The 21,690-nt window shown below is 44.8% G+C and overlaps 1 protein-coding gene across 2 annotated transcripts in view; it reads left to right on the top strand.

Annotated features, from left to right (window-relative positions):
- Positions 1-20,992, top strand: part of PEPD (peptidase D) — a 206,995-nt gene extending 186,003 nt beyond the window's left edge. For both annotated transcript variants that reach the window (XM_044270724.1, XM_044270723.1), the window contains 3 exons: positions 12,053-12,237; positions 15,115-15,306; positions 20,523-20,992. In XM_044270724.1, coding sequence (XP_044126659.1) covers positions 12,053-12,237; positions 15,115-15,306; positions 20,523-20,675 — 530 coding nt within the window. In that variant the 3' untranslated portion in view covers positions 20,676-20,992. The remainder of the gene's footprint in view (positions 1-12,052; positions 12,238-15,114; positions 15,307-20,522) is intronic.
- Positions 20,993-21,690: the final 698 nt, after the last annotated feature.

Below are 21,690 nucleotides of genomic sequence, written 5' to 3'. Positions count from 1 at the left end.
TGACAGACGGATCTGGGCATTGACAGATGGAGCACGCCCATCCATTGTGAAAGACTGGAACATGTTCATCCCTTCCGAGTGGCCCCAACTAATCTTTCACTGTCTTAACAGTAAAGAGGTCGTCTCCATTGCTTCTCATTTCTAATATGTCTTTTAAGGACAAGTTTATCTACTGGTAGTAAGGATGGGCTCCAATCAGCCCTTACATTCGTTTTTGGGCAGTTATGCATTGTTTTACCTGCACTGTAGGAAGAACAGTCAGCTCTGAAGTTAAAATTAGTGGGTCCCATGGGTCCTATCCAGATTATAAGAGGCATTATTTAGTCACTAGGTATCAAAGGACAATGGGTTATAGACCTGGGGCACGGAGCAGAAGCGCTGGGAACCAGTATACAAATCTTGACTGGAATTGTCCGTGCCCATGCCCAGCTCTCCCAGGCAGAGGTGTGAATCCCTCCAATACCATGTGCCATTTATAATACTAGTGTCTTTGGGCCCCATAAGGCTACAACCCCAGGTGCAACTGCTACTTCTGTACCCCCGACAGCCATACCTCTGCACCCAGGGGCACCGCTTTGATATCAGTATTATTTTTCAGTAGGTTGTTTGTTGGGAGATGCAGAAGACTGAAATCACTTAGACAAGTGACATTACCCGCTGCGAGGCATCTGCTAAATAATCCTCTCCATTGTAAGTGCACTGCGCCTCTTCCCCCAGAGCAAACTTCAGAGCTGTAGAATACTTACACCAATCAGAATTGTCCCTCCCGTCACAGAGACCTTGGTTTTATGTGCTTGTCAAGGTAATATATGTGTGCGCTGTCTCTGACCTGATATGACCCCGCTCTCTGCTTTACCTTGTGTATGAGGAAGTCTGGGGAATCAAACCCCCAGCGAGAGTTAACGTCAGGACAGTGTTATCTCAATGTATAGAGACGGGCCTCGCTGCCGCCACAAGGCACAGCGCCAGCTGCGATTTCTTCATGAGAGTAATGTAAACTAATTCACCCTAATATCCAGTAATCGCCCATTAGGTCCTACGTCATCATGTAATCATCCCGCGCATGTCGGATGAATGTAATGCTTTTGGTCCCATTTCTTTAGGTGTCCTCAGTATATAGAAAATCAATGTTTTATAATATGTAAATGAGCCCCTAGGTGCAATGAGATTGGTGCCATTGCACCCAGAGGCTCTTCTCCCTGTCTCCTATGCCGCAGCAAAAACGCCTGTACTATTAAAATGTAACTATTTATCCGATACGACGAATGGTGTAACAGAAACAAAAAATCTAAATGGCCAATTCACCATTTTTTGTCACTTCATCTCCTCAAAAAAAACGTTATAAAATATGATCATAAAGTCACATTTCAAAATGGTATCACTAAAAATTACAGATCGCACCGCAAAAAATGATCCCTCACACAGCTCCATACACATAACAACAAAAAAAGTTATAGGGGTCAGAATATGGCGATCAAAAGAAAAAATGTATATATTTTTTTCAGTATTAAAATACAAGAAAACCTCTACAAGTGTGGTATTGTTGTAATCGGACCTGGAGAATGAAGGTAACAGGTCAGTTTTACTGGATAGGCAATGCCGTAAAAAATATTGCATAAGCAATATTAAATAAAGCCATTAGAAAGCACTTGTCCAGCGGAAAAAAAACAAGCTCTCGTGCGGCTATGTGAACGGAGAAATAAAAAAGTTATGGCTCTGGGAGGGAAGGCAGGCAGTGAAAAATAGGAGACATCATAAGCTAAAATATCCTGGGGATTTTTTTTATTATTATTTTAGGGGAAATGCTCATTGAGAAGGTCTTTATATGTAGCAGCGCTCTCCTTCTAGTCATTGTGCGTTGTGTAATATCTGCGTCTAGACAAGAGGGAATTTGTGAAACTGAATGGGTTTGTTGGGAGGGTGCTTTTCTTAGTACCTTTGAAAGGAGTGTACTTTCTGTATCACTTCCTCACAGGTTTTAAGATCTCTGCTTCCTGTCATTCAGTAGAAACCGTAATTGTTCTCATCATGTAATAAATGGTCTCATGCACACGACCGGATGTGTCTCAGATGCGGACCCATTCACTTCAAAGGGGCCGCAAAAGATACGGACAGCACTGTGTGCTTTCCGCATCCGTTGCTTCATTCCGTGGTCGCAAAAAATATATAACCTGTCCTATTCTTTTCCGTTTTGCGGACAAGAATAGGCAGGTATATTAATGGCTGTCCGCACCGTTCCGCAAATTGCAGAACGCACACGGACGCCATCCATGTTTTGCAGATCTGCAATTTGCGGACCGCAAAACACACAACGGTTTTGTGCATGAGGCCAAACGCACAGGTTGGGAGTACACAACATAATGAACGTCCTATTAAATGACTGCAAGCAGAGATCTTTTAAACTGTGAAGAATTGATAACAGAAAGTGTATTGGAGATACCTAAATAACTGTCCGAGAGGCGTCTGGTGTAGCGGCTTATTCCGCTCTCCTCATGGAAATCCACAAGCCTCCTGGTCCTTCTGTATGGATGGTGGCCATGAGTGTCTGCTACAGTATATGGTATATTATAGTTAATTCGTTTCTTTTGTAACTACACTTTTAAGGTTACATTCACACGACTTTTACACCAGTGTGTGCGTCCATTTTCCCGCCGTCTATTTTTTTAATGGCCATTTTTCATCTGTTTTTAACAGTTGTTAAACAAAAACTCAAATAAAATTTATACGTTTTAACATCCCAACCCCTGCAGTGCCCTCACAGTACACACAGTGCTCCCTGAACATCAAATGGCCCCATAGTGCCCCCAGTAGAATTTATGGCCCTCTTTATGTTACCCAGTAGGAATAAAGCCCCCTCTTAGTGCTCCCCAGTAGGAATATTGCCCCCTCTTAGTGCTCCCCAGTAGGAATAATGCCCCCTCTTAGTGCTCCCCAGTAGGAATAATGCCCCCTCTTAGTGCTCCCCAGTAGGAATAATGCCCCCTCTTAGTGCTCCCCAGTAAGAATAATGCCGCCTCTTAGTGCTCCCCAGTAGGAATAATGCCGCCTCTTAGTGCTCCCCTGTAGGAATAAAGCCCCCTCTTAGTGCTCCCCAGTAGGAATAAAGCCCCCTCTTAGTGCTCCCCAGTAGGAATAATGCCCCTCTTAGTGCTCCCCAATAGGAATAATGCCGCCTCTTAGTGCTCCCCAGTAGGAATAATGCCGCCTCTTAGTGCTCCCCAGTAGGAATTAAGCCCCCTCTTAGTGCTCCCCAGTAGGAATAATGCCGCCTCTTAGTGCTCCCCAGTAGGAATTAAGCCGCCTCTTAGTGCTCCCCAGTAGGAATAAAGCCCCCTCTTAGTGCTCCCCAGTAGGAATAATGCCGCCTCTTAGTGCTCCCCAGTAGGAATAATGCCGCCTCTTAGTGCTCCCCAGTAGGAATTAAGCCCCCTCTTAGTGCTCCCCAGTAGGAATAAAGCCGCCTCTTAGTGCTCCCCTGTAGGAATAAAGCCCCCTCTTAGTGCTCCCCAGTAGGAATAAAGCCGCCTCTTAGTGCTCCCCAGTAGGAATAATGCCGCCTCTTAGTGCTCCCCAGTAGGAATAAAGCCCCCTCTTAGTGCTCCCCAGTAGCAATAATGCCGCCTCTTAGTGCTCCCCAGTAGGAATAAAGACCCCTCTTAGTGCTCCCCAGTAGGAATAATGCCGCCTCTTAGTGCTCCCCAGTAGGAATAATGCCGCCTCTTAGTGCTCCCCAGTAGGAATAATGCCGCCTCTTAGTGCTCCCCAGTAGGAATAATGCAAGTGGATGAGGTGAATATTATTCTTTAGAAACCCTGAAAGGCCACAATGTACCTGTTTTAACGGTCATTGGCCGGGTGCTCTCTTGTTTTCAATGGGGTCCGTCTGGACAGAAATAGGATATATTATATATTTTGACAGCCGCTATTTCATTGACTGTTAAAAAGAAGGCCTTGTGAATAGCCCCATAAACTTTAATTGGTTGTAAAAATAGCCATGTGAAGGCAATTACAAACACTATCATATGAATTTAACCTGAATGCATTTTACTCATTTTGGGCAAAAATCATTTTTTCAATTGATCGTTATTAAAAAAATATTGAGCTGTTCTGTCACAAAGGGTTAACTTTTTCTCTAGCTAGGACACCTTTTTACTTTCACTTTGTGCCCATTTAATAACCCTCATCTCTAATTTACTAAGAAGTTATACACCATCATGAGTGTTTATAAGGTCAGAGATAAGGAGCTCCTCGGTAAGCTGGCTGACGGAAAAGAGAGAAAATTCAGATTCTGCTACCAGAGCATCTGAGCTGTGTACAGAGAAAAAGCTCCATATTTTTAATAAAGACCAATTTAAAAAATGTTTTTTAGCTCAAAATAAGTACAATGCAATAATAAAAACAATTGCCTTTAAGGGTATGTTCACACAGAGAGGACATACACGTATTACAGTAGCAGCAAAGTGGATGAGATTTGGAGAAAAAAAAATCCATGAGGAATCCACAGTATGTCAATTTATTGTGCTGATTTTCACCATGGATTTTACCCGTGATACTGCATAGTGTGAAATCCACATGTAACTCAGGGTTTTGCAGCAAAATCCGTCAGATTTTTTTTGTGCTGCAATTTATTTTCCAAACAGAAACCCTTCACTACACAAGCTGCACGTCCGAGAGACAAAAGGAGTGAAAAAGGTTTACAACACTGTGTCAGGATAGTGGGGATCCGACTCCCGGCACCCTTGCTGATCATCTGTTTGAAGAGGCCCCCATGTACCAAGCACAGCGCTGTACACCATATAGTGGTTGTACTTGGTACTGCGGCTGAGGCCCATTCACTCGGTGGTTTGCTGCAGCCTCGTCAAACAGCTGATCCGCGGGGGTACTCCCAGAAAACCCCTTTAATAACATTTAGAGGAACACCCTATTTGCTGTCACATGCCCCTAGCTTTAGCCAATAGCTTTTCTTTAGCTTTCTTTGTGTGGTAGGAGACGGATCATTTTCTCTGGTTGCCCTTGGTAACGTCCTATATTTCTGTATCTCTATGCTGTGCATGGACGAACACGTGTGGTTCACGCCGCTGCAGAGATAATCCGCACAGTGCAGACGTCTGGGAAAGTCTTTCGTATCCACCGGACGTTGAGGGAATCGGATATGGATCTGGGAATAAATGTTTCCTGATTCCGTATAACGGACATCGGTGTACCCCCCCTTAACGCTCACCACTGGAAGACCGCAGTGTACAATCCTTATCTCACTCCGGTGGCTGAAGGTTTGAGACAAATATTGTCAGATCGGCCTGTTGTCCCCGAGACCCCGACCTCTCACCTCCAGTCTGCAGGTCCAGACACTAATGAGAACATAAATTCTGCCACCATTCTTATTGTGAGAAGAAATACGAGTCTGACACGACTGATGTGAACAGCGGCTGAGCTGTGGTTAGGGACAAACAATACAAGGCTGTGTGTGCACAAAGATTACATTCAGGAAAGGGCTCACAACATCCATTCCCATCGCCCAAGTGGAGCCCTCCACTAACCCGGCAGCCATATTGCCTGTCCGAAATATCTAATTCTTATGGGGTTATTGAAGTCATGGAACTTGTTACCCAGCTTGTATGTTCCTTATATGTGGGAAAGGTTCTTGGAGCAAGAATCCAGTGTACAGTGCATCAGGCGGCGCGCGTCCCCCCCAGTGATTAGTATTGGGTAAGGTGGTCTATTGTCTGGTAGCATTGGCCGCCAGTGTTAATAATCGTCGTCTTGTTCTCCCCCAGCAGCCCGGCCATTGGTTCACTGACCTGTATTACACATGATATCATTTGGCAGCGGGCTGGGGATTATACAGACATACCATCAGCAGATTTTTTTTTTGTGTGTGCGACTGGGCAGATACCTTCCATAGTACAAGGACACTTCCTCTGCAGCTGTGAGGAGAGGAGTCACAGGAGAATCATCCGAAAGGCTGCACTTTGGCATATTCCACATGTCTGGAGACACACAATCCTGATTAGATCTCTGGCAGAAATGCCAGCCGAGAGGGTCATTGTTCATTGGGCCTGGATTTAGAGTCCTATTCTCCTCTGGTGGGAATGATGGGGGTTGTATTTTAAAATGTTTTTAGGTCTTTGGAAGTGTAAGACTGGGCATCCTAAGTAAAGGCTTCACAATTCCAAATCTCATATGAATGCTGATTAAAACTTTGGTGTGCCGTAGATCTACCTACATATCGGATAGACTATTGTCTTCTATGAGCACCCACCTTCCGAGGGTGTGCAGATCTCATCCTACCCTTCACAAATTCCAAATCTCAGGCGGCCACAGGGGTTTATGGGCACCGTGGCCCCTTCGTTCTGAATAGTGATGGGAAGTTGCATTTTAGTGGCCCCATCTAACTACTTACTGTATTTACGTGCCAGAGAATTTGTAAAAGTAGCCCTCTTTCTTCTTTGTCAAATATATAGGCTTACCTGGGATCCTTAGGATAGCGCATCAATATTGTATCAGTGAGAGTTCAAGTCCCAGCACCCCCTGAAGCTGATTGAGGGGGCCCCTTCATTGTTTACCAGGCACAGCGCCATCCATGTTGTGGGGGTTGTGTCTGAGCTGCACAGATCTGCAGTACCAGGCTCAACCACTAGAAAATGTACGGCGCTGTGCCAGGTGAGGCTGTGTTCACATCTGCAGCTCCGTCACATGCAGAGCTATTTCCTTTACATGTTGTGCTAGAAGTGATGAAGTGCCCTATGTGATCAGTGGCCCCATGATCAGCTAGATCAGTAATAGGCAAACTGCAGCTCTCCAGCTGTTGCAGAACTACAACTCCCAGCATGCAAAGTCTGCCTACAGTTTTCAGCCTACAGCAGGGCATGGTGGGAGTTGTAGTTTTGCAACAGCTGGAGAGCCGCAGTTTGCCTATCACTGAGCTAGATAAAGGGGCCCCTTTATTGACCTACCAGCTACAGAATAATTGGAGTGACAGAGCTGCTTTAAAAAAAAATAAAAATTAGCAGTTGGCTGTGCAGTCCATATCTGTTATAGATGCAATAACCCCCACCCGGTCAGTGCAGTAAGGATAGGGCTACTTGGAAACATGGAGATGTCGCATATAATGACTGTCAATGGGGTCGTGATGTGACTGCAACGTGACCATCGAAGAAAATCTAATGTTGGATACTTGGTCGAAAGTTGTGCGGGTCTTTGCGATCATAGACCGCAGTGCAACTCACATCCGACGGTAACCTTTCCTCAGTTTAGTTGTATATTTACAGCCAAATCACGTTGCAGTGTAGCTCTGGTCTAATAGTATGTCGTTGCATGTAGGTAGATAGCCCTCAACGATGTACCATTATAGTGTTCTTATGCCATGGGTCCAGGAGCCGCGCCGGCACCATCACTTTTATTGGCACCAGCTGCATCATACAGCTGGTACAGTGCTTTCACTGTGGATTGGAGATAACTCCGATCCCAAAGTATAACTCTCTTCGATAATGTGGTCAGTGTCAACTAGGGTTAGGTGGTATCAAAAATATTCCCATGGTAACGATATTAAGAAATTTATCGCAATAACGATATATAATCGCGATAAATACCTATTGAGAAGCAGGAAACACTTGGGACCACAAGAAGACATTTTACTCTATGGGGCGGTGGGCCACAAGTAGACATTATACTGTTTGGGGGCTAAACTTATAGTATGGGGGCCACAGGGAGGCATTACTGTATGGGGACAACAAGAAGACATTATATGGTATGGGGGTAACAAGGAGACATTATAATCTATGGGGCTTATACAGTAAAATCTCTGTTTCCCCAATACATTATAGTAATGTCTCCTTGTGGTCCCACACCATGTACTGAGGCCCGGGCACAGGGATTTAGAAGTGAATGAGTCTGCATTTGATCCGCAAAAACTGGAGATTGGATGTGGACTGAAAATACAGTCGTGTGCATGAGACCTTAAAGACATATCTGGGAGCATATTACATACAAGTGCCTTGCAAAAGTATCCCCCCCCCCCCCCCTGACTTTTTTCGTATTTTGTTGCCTCACAACCTGGATTTGCATGGATTATTTAATGATTTGCATCATGTAATTTACAGCACATGCCGACAACTTTGAAGATGTGTTTTTTTTTTTTATTGTGAAGCAAACAACAAATAGGACAAAACAACAGAAAAAGTCAATGTGCAGAACTATTCACCCCCCTAAAGTCAATACTTTGTAGAGCCACCTTTTGCGGCAATCACAGCTCCAAGTCGCTTTGGATAAGTCTCTATTAGCAGTGGCCACATCTTACCACTGGGATTTTTGCCCATTCCTCTTTGCAAAACTGCTCCGGCTCCTTCAGGTCGGATGTTTGCGCTTGTGAACAGCAATCTTTACGTCTGACCACAGATCTTCTATTGGATTGAGATCTGGGCTGTGACTCGGCCATTCCCACACATTTACACGTTTCCCCTTAAACCACTCAGGTGTTGCTTTAGCCGTGTGTTTGGGGTCATTGTCCTGCTGGAAGGTGAACCTCCGTCCTAGCCTCAGATCACACACAGAGTGGTGCAGGTTCTGCTGAAGCATATCCCTGTATTTAGCACCATCCATCTTTCCCTCAACTCTGACCAGTTTGCCAGTCCCATCCCCCAGTATGATGCTGCCACCGCCATGTCTCACTGTGGGGATGGTGTTCTTTGGGTGATGTGATGTGTTTGGTTTGCGCCAGACATAGCGTTTTTTTTATGGCCGAAAAGTTCAACTTTTGTCTCCTCAGACCAGAGCCCCTTCCTCAGTACATTTTGGGAGTCTCCCACATGTCTTTTCACAAACTCACAACATGTCTTATTGTTTTTAGCTGAAAGTAATGGCTTTCTTCTGGCCACTCTGCCATAAAGACCAACTCTATGGAGCGTACGGCTTATTGATACTCCAGTCTCTGCTGTGGAACTCTGCAGCTCCTCCAGGGTTACCTTATCTCTCTGTGCTGCCTCTCTGATTAATGCCCTCCTTGCCTGGTCCATGAGTTTTGGTGGGCGGCCGTCTCTTGGCAGGTTTGCTGTTGTGCCATGTTCTTTCCATTTGGTTATGATAGATTTGATGGTGCTCCTGGGTATCATCAATGATTTGGATATTTTTTTATAACCTAACCCTGACTTTTACTTCTCAACAACATTATCCCTTACTTGTTTGGAGAGTTCCTCAGTCTTCATGGCAGTGTTTGGTTAGTGATGCCTCTTGCTTAGGTGTTGCAGCCTCTGGGGCCTTTCAAAAAAAATGTGTATATGTAATGACAGATCATGTGACACTTAGACTGCACAAAGGTGACATCATTTCACTAATTATGTGACTTCTGAAGGTAATTGGTTGCACCAGAGCTTTTTATGGTCTTCCTAACAAAGGGGGTGAATACATTTGCACAGGCCAATTTTCTGTTTTCTATTTCTATACAATAGTTTTATTTATATATTTTTTTTTATTTCACTTCACCAACTTAGACTATTGTGTTCTGATCCATCACATAAAATTTAGATTAAGAAAACATTGAACTTAAGGCTGTAATGTAACAAAATACGAAAAAAGTCAAGGGAGATGAATATTTTTGCAAGGCACTGTACCTCTTACATCCAGTGATGTCTCCTCTTATACAGACTTTCTCTTTCCTTATATTCTCCATTCAGACCAGACCACATGATGATTTCTTTCAGCTGCATCTCGTCTCTGCAGAGTTTGACACACAGACATTTTAGATTCCTCACTTTTTCATCATCCGCCCCTTCCTGGTGCCTCAAAATCATCATCCTACTGCTACCCCCAATACTGTGCCTGCTATGCTCTCCAATGCCCACAAACACTATACTGCAGAGATAATTGTGCTACACAGATAGTCCCCCTCAATAGTAATAGTGCCACCTACAGTACCCCAATAATAGTAATGTCCTCCATATTGTTCCCAATAATAATAATGCCCCCCTTTAGTATCCCCATTTAGAAAATGCGCTCCCACATTATACTCGCCTGTGTCCGTCTGCGAAGCAGGCCAGAGGGCCTGCGTTTCCTCTTTCCAACACAGGTGGTTGCGATGACATCACTGCAACCTGATGCACCGGATCACGAGTGGTGCTATGATATAGGCACATGAACACGTCATCATGCCGCCCGTGAAAAAAATATAGGGGTCTTTATATTTAATTTGGTGTTGGCCTAATCAAACTGACGTGCACAATAAGTTCATCATGTCCCTTAGTAGTGCACGGTGAACGCCATAAAAGCAAAACCCAAAAATCTGTGGCAGAATTAGTGTTTTTCCACATTGTCGCCACCAACATTTTTTTAAATTCTATAATACATTAGATGTGCCCCAACATAGAGCCATTTAAAAATAGCGTCGACTGAAAAACATAAATGCTATTATGGCTTTTGTAATGCCGAGATAAATTTTTTTTTCAAAAACTGTGTCCCGAAGTCCAAAATAGGCTGCATCCTTAAAGGGGTATTCCCATCTGCACAGGATATACCAGAAATGTCCACCTCTGGGACCTACTCCTTTCTTGAGAACGAGGACCCATCCCTCACCACCAGGAATGTAGACGTGGCTCCGCTTGCTCTGCCTCCTCCATTCACTTTTATGGAACTTCTGCAAATAGTGGCGCACACGTAATTCTGCTATTTTCGAAAGTCCCTAAAAGTGTATGGAGAAGGCAGCGCAAGTGGAGCCACCTCTGCATTCCTGGTGGAGTGAGATTGTTGCAGGTCCCACCTCAAGGACCCGCGCCTGTCGGACATTTATGGCACATCCAGTGTATACAGCATAAACGTAATTTTTCGTCTGCTTCTGATACAAGGATGCATAGCCTTTGTATAAGACAGAGCACTGTCTACATGTGAAGTCTTCTATGTATGGTCCATGTATAAAGGTCCCCTTACCAGTAGGTTCTGCAGCATTCCCTCCTCCTCGCAGGTAATTGGGAACAGTAAAATGATGAAATAATGGCGGCTTCCCCTAGCTTAATCCTCCGGGAACATTCACGTACAGCGTTTTTTACCGCCGCAGAAGGCGCTACTGTGAATATGAAATATTTTAATCACGTTTACAATGCCTTTATGAAAACTGTATTATTTTTTTTGTACATAATTATTTTTTCCCCTTGTGGTTTTCTTCCCGCATTGACTTCAATCGAGGCCAAAGAGCAGCATAAGGAAATGCACATACAATGTTTTGTAGTATCTCTTATTTTACCGTCGCCCTACTGTTCCGTTCACTTTCTCTGTAGTCGGAGGAAGAGTCAGGTGCCCTATAGTAATTGTCAATAGTCATAGGCGCCCAGATAATGGCTAGAGAGCTGTCGGCAAATCTACAGAAAGCCGTACCGCACAGCCAGGTAATAGAGCCGCCGCGGTTTGATACGTGCTCCGTTTAATGAAGCAGATATGGAAAGTTTAGAAAAATCCTAATAATCCTTCACCTACTGAGCAGAGATTGTGTGTCAGAGGCTGGCGGCTATAATGGATTACAGGCTCTGCAGCCAAACTGCACATTATTCTTCTTATGTAGGATTATAGTTCTTTCAGACCAAGTGGAGAATGGAAACTGCACAAAGTTCATGACACTTTTTTTTTTTTTTTAAATATTGTTAAAGGGGTCTCCATCCAATAAGCTGTTCATGGGGCTGTCACTGCACGGAAGACCCCCAGAAAATCAGGGAACCCAATGAATGCACTTTTCCATAAGAAACAAGATGATCATGGTGGGATCTTCCCATCAATCATCTGTGCAATTAGGGAGTTCTGGACTAGAACCTGGCACGTCCATGCAGCCCCCCGATTTTATTGGGAACTATGATACCGGGTTCCCCCCATGATCAGCTTATCGCTGAGAACACTTCTGACAAAATGTGGTTTTCCAAGCAGACACTCCCTTCAAAGAGAACTCTCAAAGTCATCTCTGCTGACTTTTCGGTTTTAGTAAATAATAGGAACACATGGGAAGATGTCAGGACCTTTTTGTATGGCTGTCATAGAATAAACACTAATCGTGGACATGTTACCTCTATCGCCCCCTGCAGATGTGTCCTGGCCAGATATGCATCGTCTGTCCACCCGGGTTATTCTGGAGGAGCTGATAAACATTGGCATCTTGAAAGGCAATATTGAGGACATAGTCAAGGCTCACATGGGAGCCGTCTTCATGCCACACGGATTGGGTCATTTCCTTGGAATCGATGTCCATGACGTTGGAGGCTACCCAGAGGTCAGTGCTCTGTGCAATATGTCCTTATTCACAATGATGGTGATGTGGTCTCCCAGACATCTGTTATGTTCAGGTGTACCCGGAGGACCTAAGCGTACCTTCCTCCGGTCACCAAGTAGAAAGTGTGGCTACAATACTGATTTTGTACTGATCTTGAAATGCATCATGTCCTGTTCTCCTGTCACATCCAGAGCTGCATTCAGAGCTCTGCCGGTTTCCTGGCCGTTGCTGCGTCAGTACCTGTACAGTTCTTTAGTAAGCTGTTTGTGGTCTATCCACCAGCATCATAATGACCAAGGCCAAATAGCAGCTAGCAGCATTGTTCATGCAGCTCTGAATGTTACTAGACTATAAAGAGTGCTATAGACATTACTAGCACAGTGGGCATTACTACTATTAAGGGGGCACAATGGGCATTACTACTATTAAGGGGGCACAATGGGGATTATTTCTATGAAGGGGTCACAATGGGGATTATTACTGTGAAGGGGGCTCAAAGAGGACATTACAACTGTGAAAGGGGCTCAGAGAGGGCATAACTACTGCGAGAGGGCACAATGTGAGCATAACTACTGTGCGGGGGCACACATCTGTACAAAACTACTGTGAAGGTTGTACAATGAGGGTAATACTAGTGAGGGGGTACAATTTTTAAAAAGTATTGGGGGGGGGGGTGCCAGAGAAAGGACAGGCCCCGGGTGCCAAACACCCCAGGCACCCCACTGTCTGTATCATAACAATTTTTACTACAATTGGATTGATTTTTCATAGTAAAAAAATAAATATGAAATTTGTAATTTCCCAGCATCCCTTGCAGTGCTCTGGTGATTTGGAAGTGCTGACACTGAATCGGTCCGTGTATTAATCTTGTAGGAAAAAACTAACTTCCCGTTAGGCTTCCAGTTACTGTCAGTCCTCAAGCTTGTCAACATAAACTCCCAATAGCAAACAGCAGAATTGTGAATGCAGCTCTGGCTTAGGGCTCATGCACACGAACGTATTTTCTTTCTGTGTCCGTTCGTTCCATTTTTTTTGCGGACCATATACGGAACCATTCATTTCAGTGGGTCTGCAAAAAAAAACAGAAGGTACTCCGTGTGCATTCCGTTTTCGTATTTCTGTTCTGCAAAAAAATAGAATATGTCCTATTATTGTCTGCATTACGGACAAGGATAGGACTGTTCTATTAGGGGCCGGCTGTTCTGTTCCACAAAGTATGGACTGCACACAGACGTCAACCAAATTTTTTGCGGACCGCAAATCACATACGGTCGTGTGCATGAGGCCTTATAGTGCTGTAGCTCAGGATGTGTGTATGAGAATTTTCTCCATGTAATCAGGAGTGATTAATACTTGGAACAGCATTCCTCAGTTCAGTTCATGTAACCACAGCACCCCCCGAATCCTATCCTCTTGTCATTATGAGCTTCTATAATATTGTCAACCCAGAAATGGCTGAGACCTCACCGAGCGCTCTGTCCAGCAGCTGACTCTGTTTTGTGTATGCGCTCTCTGATTAGTTCTTCTTCCTATGGCCAAAGTATACTTTACTGGCTTGTTAGGGTTTGGAGCCAGTTTGCTCTGCATATTCCAGGACTTCTCAGTGACAGGAGAACATATTGTGATGCGGCCTGACCATTTGGCTGCATGGTTTATTTACAGTGGGAGTACAAGCTGGAGAGCCGATGGAAACAGGAGAAGCTTTGACGTCCACTTCTATATATTGTCCTGGTCTTCCAGGAAACATGTTTACAGTGGGCCTGTCCTGTGGGATGTGGAGCGTGCCATATTAACCGGGCTTCATCTATTCGGACCTTAAAGGGGTTCTCCAAGTTATAAATTAAGTGTACGCTAGCACTCCCGAACCCCTCAGTCCCTGTGCTGCTGCTCCTATCCTCCACACTGCAGCCAATCACTGACCTCAGGCTAGTTTCACACTTGCACTAAAATCTTCTGGGAGAGGAACAGTCTCGTATCATAGCTGGAAATGGCCGGAGCACCGCCAGGCCCCTTTTACTATAATGGGACCCGTCGGGGTTCTGCCGGACAAATACCACTGCAGGAAACGGTGGATCCCCAACAGGTCCCGTTACAGTCAATGGGCTGCCGCAGGGAAAGGTAGTATCTGGTAGGTTGTTCCTCTCCTGGAAGATTTTAGGGCAAGTGTGAAACTAGCCTCAGAGGAATGTGCGGTTTATAGGTACATTGGCTTTTTCACCCTGACTCCAGCACCTATACAAACCTGCGCCAAATTGTGGCTTTCCAGCAGTTTGGAACTATAGATACAAATACTGAAGAACGGGTCACCCAAGGTGCTCTGGGACTAGTCTCACCCCATGAAGCTGTTCTCCTTCCCACAGGCTTCATGTGCTACTGGCAGCGATTGATCCTGAGATAAGATACTTACTGGATGTCTACCTACCTCTGTTGTATAAAGGTGGCCATACACATTAGATAGAAGTTGGTTGATGATGGACGATCTATTTGCAGGCACGGCCATTTACGTTTTAGTCCATATGGGTCACTTTAGTTGTTCACACTGCCCATACACGTTCAATGAAAGAGCAAAAATATTAAACGTGGCCGACTTTTTTTCAGATGATAATGGTCCGTCATCGGTCGGCTAAAACTTTATTTTGTTGTTTACCCGATGAATGATTGTTTTGGTTAAAATCATCCACTTTGAACAACTTTAGACTACTGTGTATGGGTACCTAAGGAAGTCCGCTATTTGCTTTCAGTGCTTAGCTTTGGATCAAAGTGCAAGATGGGATCAGAGGGGTCTGAAGCTCAGGCCTGTAATTTGTTGGGGGATGGGGGGGGGTACCCTCCTGAGAGTGTGTATCTTAATAATTATAATATCTACTTTCTTTTCAGGGTGTAGATCGCATTGATTTGCCTGGTCTGAAAAGTCTCCGCACTGCCCGGACTCTGCAGGAGAGGATGGTCCTCACCATAGAGCCAGGGATCTACTTCATTGACCACGTCCTGGACCAGGCCCTGGCTAATCCTGCACAGTCCTGCTTCATCAACAGTCAGATTCTCCAGCGCTTCAGGGGATTTGGCGGGGTGAGTGCCCACAAGTACATGATCTTCATTGTTATCTTCATGTCTTGCCAAATGCATAAGTAAACATATCAAGAGGGTTACCAATCTTAGATGTTTTCCGAGAGTTAAATATTGAGCTATCCTCTAAACAGCTGATCGTCTGGGATTCCAGTAGTCGAACCACAGCAATCAGAGGGGCCACGGCAGACAGACGAGTGCTGCAGCCTCTTCCTGTGCCCTTACGTCCATCAGTCATTAGGTTAAGCTGCAATACCAAGTACAGCCACTACACAATTTACAGCGCTGTGCTTGGTATACTATGGCTGCCGCACTCGCCCTAGCACCACAGACCCTTCAAAGAGCTGATATCGATTGCCTGGTCTTCATTAACAAGCCCAAAGCAGCGGTCAGAAGGAAAGGCTTCTTCAGCCGGCAGCTGTCTGCACTGAATGTCAGATAAAAGGCTCCATTCACACATCCATTCCGCAATTTTGCGGAACAGGTGCGGACCCATTCATTCGCTATGGGGACGGAATGGATGCGGACAGCATTTCCGGGGTGCGCCCCCGATCTTCCGGTCCGCAGCTCCGCAAGGAAATAGAGCATGACCTATTCTTGTCCGCAATTGCAGACAAGAATAGGCAGTTCTATGGGGGTGCCGGCTGGGTGTATCGCGGATCTACAATACACTACGGACGTGTGAATGGACCCTAAGGCTCCATTCACACGTCCGTGGTGTGTTGCGGACCCGCAAATTGCGGATCTGCAACACACCCGGCCGGCACCCCTATAGAAATGCCTAGTCTTGTCCGCAGCTGCGGAAAAGAATAGGACATGTTCTATCTTTCGCGGAGCTGCGGACCGGAAGATCGGGGCCGCGCTCCGAAAATGTGGATGCGGACAGCACACTGTGTGCTGTCCGCATCCATTCTGTCTCCATAGAGAATGAATGGGTCCGCACCTGTTCCGCAAAATTGCGGAACGGATGCGGACCCATTTGCGGACGTGTGAATGGAGCCTTAGGCTGATAACAGGACAGTAGCAGGTGGACAAATTAACATCATGGTTGTCAACGGGGTAAATGGCATCTCCGGTCCTGTGTTCGATTGCATTCACAGATTAACAAAAGAGACATTTCTGTGGCCGCCGACCATAGCTTGAGCAGTATGGGAACTGCAGACGTGTGGTGTCACAACACGTATGTACGAAGAGACCACATGAATACACATACATCATTTATGTGCTGTACTCGTACATAAATAACCATTAACAGTAAGCAAGTCCACGGCAACCACCATTAAGTAGCTTCATTGCAAATAATACCAGGGAGACAAACACATGGAGACTTAGGCTGAGTTCACACGGGCAAGATTTCCGCGTGGGTGCAATGTGGGAGGTGAACGCATTGCACCCGCACTGAATCTGGACCCATTCATTTCTATGGGGCTGTGCACATGAGCTGTGATTTTCACGCATCACTTGTGCGTTGCGTGAAAATCGCAGCATGCTCTTATATTGTGCGTTTATCACGCAATGCAGGCCCCATAGAAGAGATCGGGGCTGAGTGAAAATCGCAAGCAAGTGCGGATGCGGTGCGATTTTCACGCATGGTTGCTAGGTGACAGTCTATTCACTGTATTATTTTCCCTTATAACATGGTTATAAGGGAAAATAATAGCATTCTGAATACAGAATGCTTAGTAGGTGGTCAATTGAGGGTTAAAAATTTTTATAAAATTAACTCACCTTCTCCTCTTGATCGCGTAGTTCCCAGTCTCTTCTTTACTTCTTTAATGATGAACTACCGGCTAGGACCTGTGGTGACGTCAGATCACATGCTCCAATCACATGGTCCATCATGTGATTTATTTTTTTTTGCAAATTATATTTTCTTGCCTAAAATATGCAAACTAATGATCATTTGTGTACAGCCCCTTTAAACAGGAGCCGATCTGCTTGGTGCCCGTTCTGTCTTGTAAAGGACCCTTATCGATGGAGGCATGCCCCCTATGAGCACGTGTAATCATAATGCCTATAGAGGAAACGTATCGGCATATTCACTACGGTGGTAATTACCACTGAAAAGAATTTTGTTTAAAAATGTGGCCCATAAATTAGTGATTGGCGCGAAGGAAGGTGTCTGCCTCCTGTGTGCCCTGAGGAGGGGCGTTTCTGATCTGTCAGTCCCCTTATCTTCACGCTGATAACATCTTGCTGAACGCTAGTCATTTTATGGTTTGTGACTTGTTTTATGTGAAACAAGGTCAGGGCCGATCACAAGCAGCTGTTATGTGATTCATCAGAGCCGCGAGGACCATACTCTGCTGATTAGATAGAGAATTCCACCATCGGCATATTTTCTGGCAAGATTTGGCATAGCGGGCATCGTAAGCACTTCCTTTCCTTTCAGGCTGCAGGTTTACTAGTTTAGGAAAGTATCTTTTAGAAGTTAATAAGTTGTAGGGAGTTGTCACCTCCAAGTAAATATTTTATCTCGTAAAAAGTTCTGACCGGCTTTACGCAGATTCCTGGCTGGAGGAATTATCTGGGAGAAGGTGAAGCATTGCTTTACCCAGTAACCTAATCACTGCCCGCTCTGGGGTATATTCACATCGTCACCTATATACTGAAGCCACCCCACCAGTATCCATTCACCTGTACACACACAGCCGGACTGAAGGGGGAGGCATACAGGACCTCATACCTCTAACGTTATGGCTTCTGCCGGGTGTAGGCGTCAAGCATTCAGTCAGTTGTTGGCTTTTCTACAGAATGCAGCATCCTACAGGCAAACAGGAGGCGCCCGCCCTGCAGTCACTTCACTGATGGTAACAGGGACCATCCGCTGCCAGAAAAGCCTCTTCACAAAGAACTATTTGGCTACCAATTAACATAGTTATACTAATTAATACTAAATAACGTCGCCTGGAGGGGGAGTCGTGCATTGCAGGGCAGGATGTGACAGGTCTGTACACAGGAATATGCCTGCACATTAATGTACACTGCAGAAAAGCCCTGGAACAAAGCCGAATACTAATAAAAAGTGAATACCGTGGCGTTTACATTACACATCAGAGTCAAGGTTTTCTATGACCTAAACGCTGATGTGTCGTCCTCAGGACAGGTCATCAATCTGTGATCAGTGAAGTTCTAAATGGAGGCCGCTTTCATACTTTACCAGGCACAGTATATAATGGCTGCAGAGATTCCCTGTGACTGGTGGACCCGATGTCACTGGCCTAGGAAAAAGCCTCAGCGCTCACCAGAATCGGACCTCCACTGATCAGACACTGATGACCTATCCTGAGGACTGGACATCAGTATTTAACTCCCGGAAAACTGCTTTAAATATTGACCCACATTTTTTTAAGGGAACGAGCAGGGGCGGCATTAAGTATCTTTGATATGCCGGAGGAAGCTGCAGAATGGATGGATAGAAAGGAGCTTAAATAGTCCCAAGGACATATGTTTGTCGCAGTCTTATTCTTTTTCATGATGATGTGCGGTGGGGCGGGGGTTAGTTCTGGAATACAATTTGCAGGTTCACATTAGCCTGGGAACAAGTGGTGGGATGGATCTGTGTAATGGATTCAGTAGGCACTGGTGGGGCGAGGGGATTGTCTTCTGCCATCTTCAACCTGATTCGTAAACATCTCCCAGGCATAGTTGGTTTAATGGAAACGCACTTGATTAAGGATACCATTTGTCGTATCAAAAAGAACTGGATGAGCTCTTGCTATCATTCACTTTACACTAGTTTTTCCAGGGGGGGGGGTCTCTGTTTTGATACACAGAAGGGTTTGTTTTAAGCGCATTTCCACATCATGTGAGAGATATATTTTTATTTACGGGATTTTAAATGGCACAAAATATATTCTTGCATTTGTTTACATTCCTCCGCCATATTCCCCTGCATAACGGAAACGGGACGGATCCGTTTTGCAGCCCATAGACTTTTATTATGACGGAATGAATAACTGAATGCCTCTAAAGGCATTCCGTTATACATTCCGTCATAGAATTGCGTTATGGTCCGTGGTAACGAAATCCATAGCGCAATTCTGCTTTTACCAACAAACGAAGTGTAAACAAATCTCAAAATATGAAATTCGCAGACAACTACATTCTGCTTATACTTTAACAGGTCAGTTTTCTTTATTTACAGTGGAAAGCAATAGATTTATCAAAAACATAATCAAGACACATGGAGAAAATTAAACTTTCTACTTTGGCTTCGGCACGGACACCCATTGATATAACTGCCTATTCTTGTCTGCAAAACGGACAAGATCAGGACAGGTTATATATTTTTTTACATCTTTTGCGGCCCCATTGAAGTGAATGTGTCCGCATCCAGGCCACAAAAACTGCGGCTCTGATACGGACCAAACAACGGTCGTGTGCATGAGGCCTATGGAGAGGAGTCCTCAAATTGGAGACCACTCTACGACATCCATATGCCATAATAAGATATGACAGTCTTTCAAAAAGGACTGCTCACCTCTCCAAAAATTTCTGTTTTAGTAAATGCTTATGAGGATACAACCATTCAGGAACATTTTCTCTGTGCTGTGTCGTTACTCTCTTATGCCTCCTAGAAAAAGTAGGAATAAATTGGGAACTGGTTGTTACCGGTTGAGGGTGTTTCCATTACTCAGTCCCACTGTCCAGTCAGTACTGACTGACCAGACTGTGCGGGTACAAACCCCTCTGACAAGGGAAATGGTAACACTTGGTTGTCAATTTATTCATAAACGCTCGGGAGGAATAATAGAGTAACAGTACAATGCAGAGCTACATAATAAAATGCATGGGAGCACAATCAGTGACTGAGACAGACCCGGCAGGAGTGTAGCTACAATGGTTGAAGCAGAAGTCGGCCCCTCTCGGAGGACGGCAGTAGATGCAGCGACACAGGAGGTCGGATTATTAGAAGTTGCAGTCACAGTAATGTCATCATGCTGAACTATGTAACTGAAAACATATTTGTAGACATTGTACAGTAGGTCGTTAAGAGAACCAGACCTGCTGGTTTGGAGAAAACATCAAAATGTGGGATTTCCAAAAAACCATTGAAGCCCCCAAATAATAAACTTTAATCAGTCCCGCTAATGTTTATGCTCCAGTGCAACAACATCCATAATGGCATCACACCAATAATAATGGGGGCCAGAGACGGACGAGGGGAGTATAAGTACTTGTTTCATCAGTAATGTACAATATGCACTTCTTTTTAGGTGCGCATAGAAGATGATATCGCCGTCACCGCAAACGGTATGGAATTACTGACCTGCGTTCCTCGTACCGTGGAGGAGATTGAAGCTTTCATGGCAGACTCGAAAGAACAGGGCAAAAGTTTCAGTAAGGTGGTCGTCAGCCACGCGCTGTGAGTGCTTTTCTGGAAACCCCTTGCGCCCGGTTTATTCCTTGTGCCTTTTTTTATCAATTTTCATACTGTAAAATCCAAATAATTTCCTATTAAATCGCAAAGAAATAAGAACCAATCCCAACCCTGTTCCTAAGAATTTTCCTTTTGTGAAGAATGGAGAGTCAATAAAATGAAATACAACGACCCTCAGTGTTCACTAAGTGGACGCAGTTTTCTTGGCGGAACAGTTTGGGAATCTTGGCAGTTATCGGTGTTATTGCTTTTCTGATCTATTCACATATCTGTTACCAAATAAACGCATTTAAACAATACAACATATACAGGGGTCTCGAGTCATTTTCAGCTTGTGTCTATTACCTTGGAGAAGGAGTAATAGAAAAATGTGCTCTTGACAGATCTGACTTCCCCGCTGTACGTTCCAGGACTCACTCATGTGGAGCCATAATGTTTTTGGGACATGACACAGGACACAAGATTTAACCCCAATCTCTGCGGCATTCACTGCTGCAATGTTGACGGCCAAGCATATACAGAACTACTCCACCCAGAATTATTGTTAACGCTGCACAACCTGTACCACGAGTCCACAATATGACAGTGAGGGATACAAGAACACAGGTTTTATGTAGCGTGAAGCAGGGTGTCGGGGAGAACATAAATCACTTGGACACCTTTGCCTACATATTTATGGGGTCATCTATTAAGACTGGCATTTTAGACAATGGTCTTAATACCCCTTGCAGGCACCAGCCTCTACATAACTTTGGCACATCAACTGCTGGTCTAAATCTACACCAGCTTCTTTGCTGGTTACAATTTACACCATTTTCTAAGCCTAAAACAGGCGTAGAAAAAGATAAATGATGCGGGACTGCTGGCCCGCCACCTCCTTCTTTTTTTTTAAGCCCACCTTAGTGTTTACACTAGGACTGTAGAAGGAAACCACAGAAAATAATGTGCTCTAGGTTCTACCTGCCATCAGTCACCACTAGGGGGAGCTCAGGAGTTTACTGCAT

This window comes from Bufo gargarizans, chromosome 10, assembly GCF_014858855.1.
Source record: "Bufo gargarizans isolate SCDJY-AF-19 chromosome 10, ASM1485885v1, whole genome shotgun sequence".
Lineage (NCBI taxonomy): Eukaryota > Metazoa > Chordata > Amphibia > Anura > Bufonidae > Bufo > Bufo gargarizans.
Note: the sequence above shows the minus strand (reverse complement) of the source record. Positions and strands in the feature narration are given on the sequence as shown.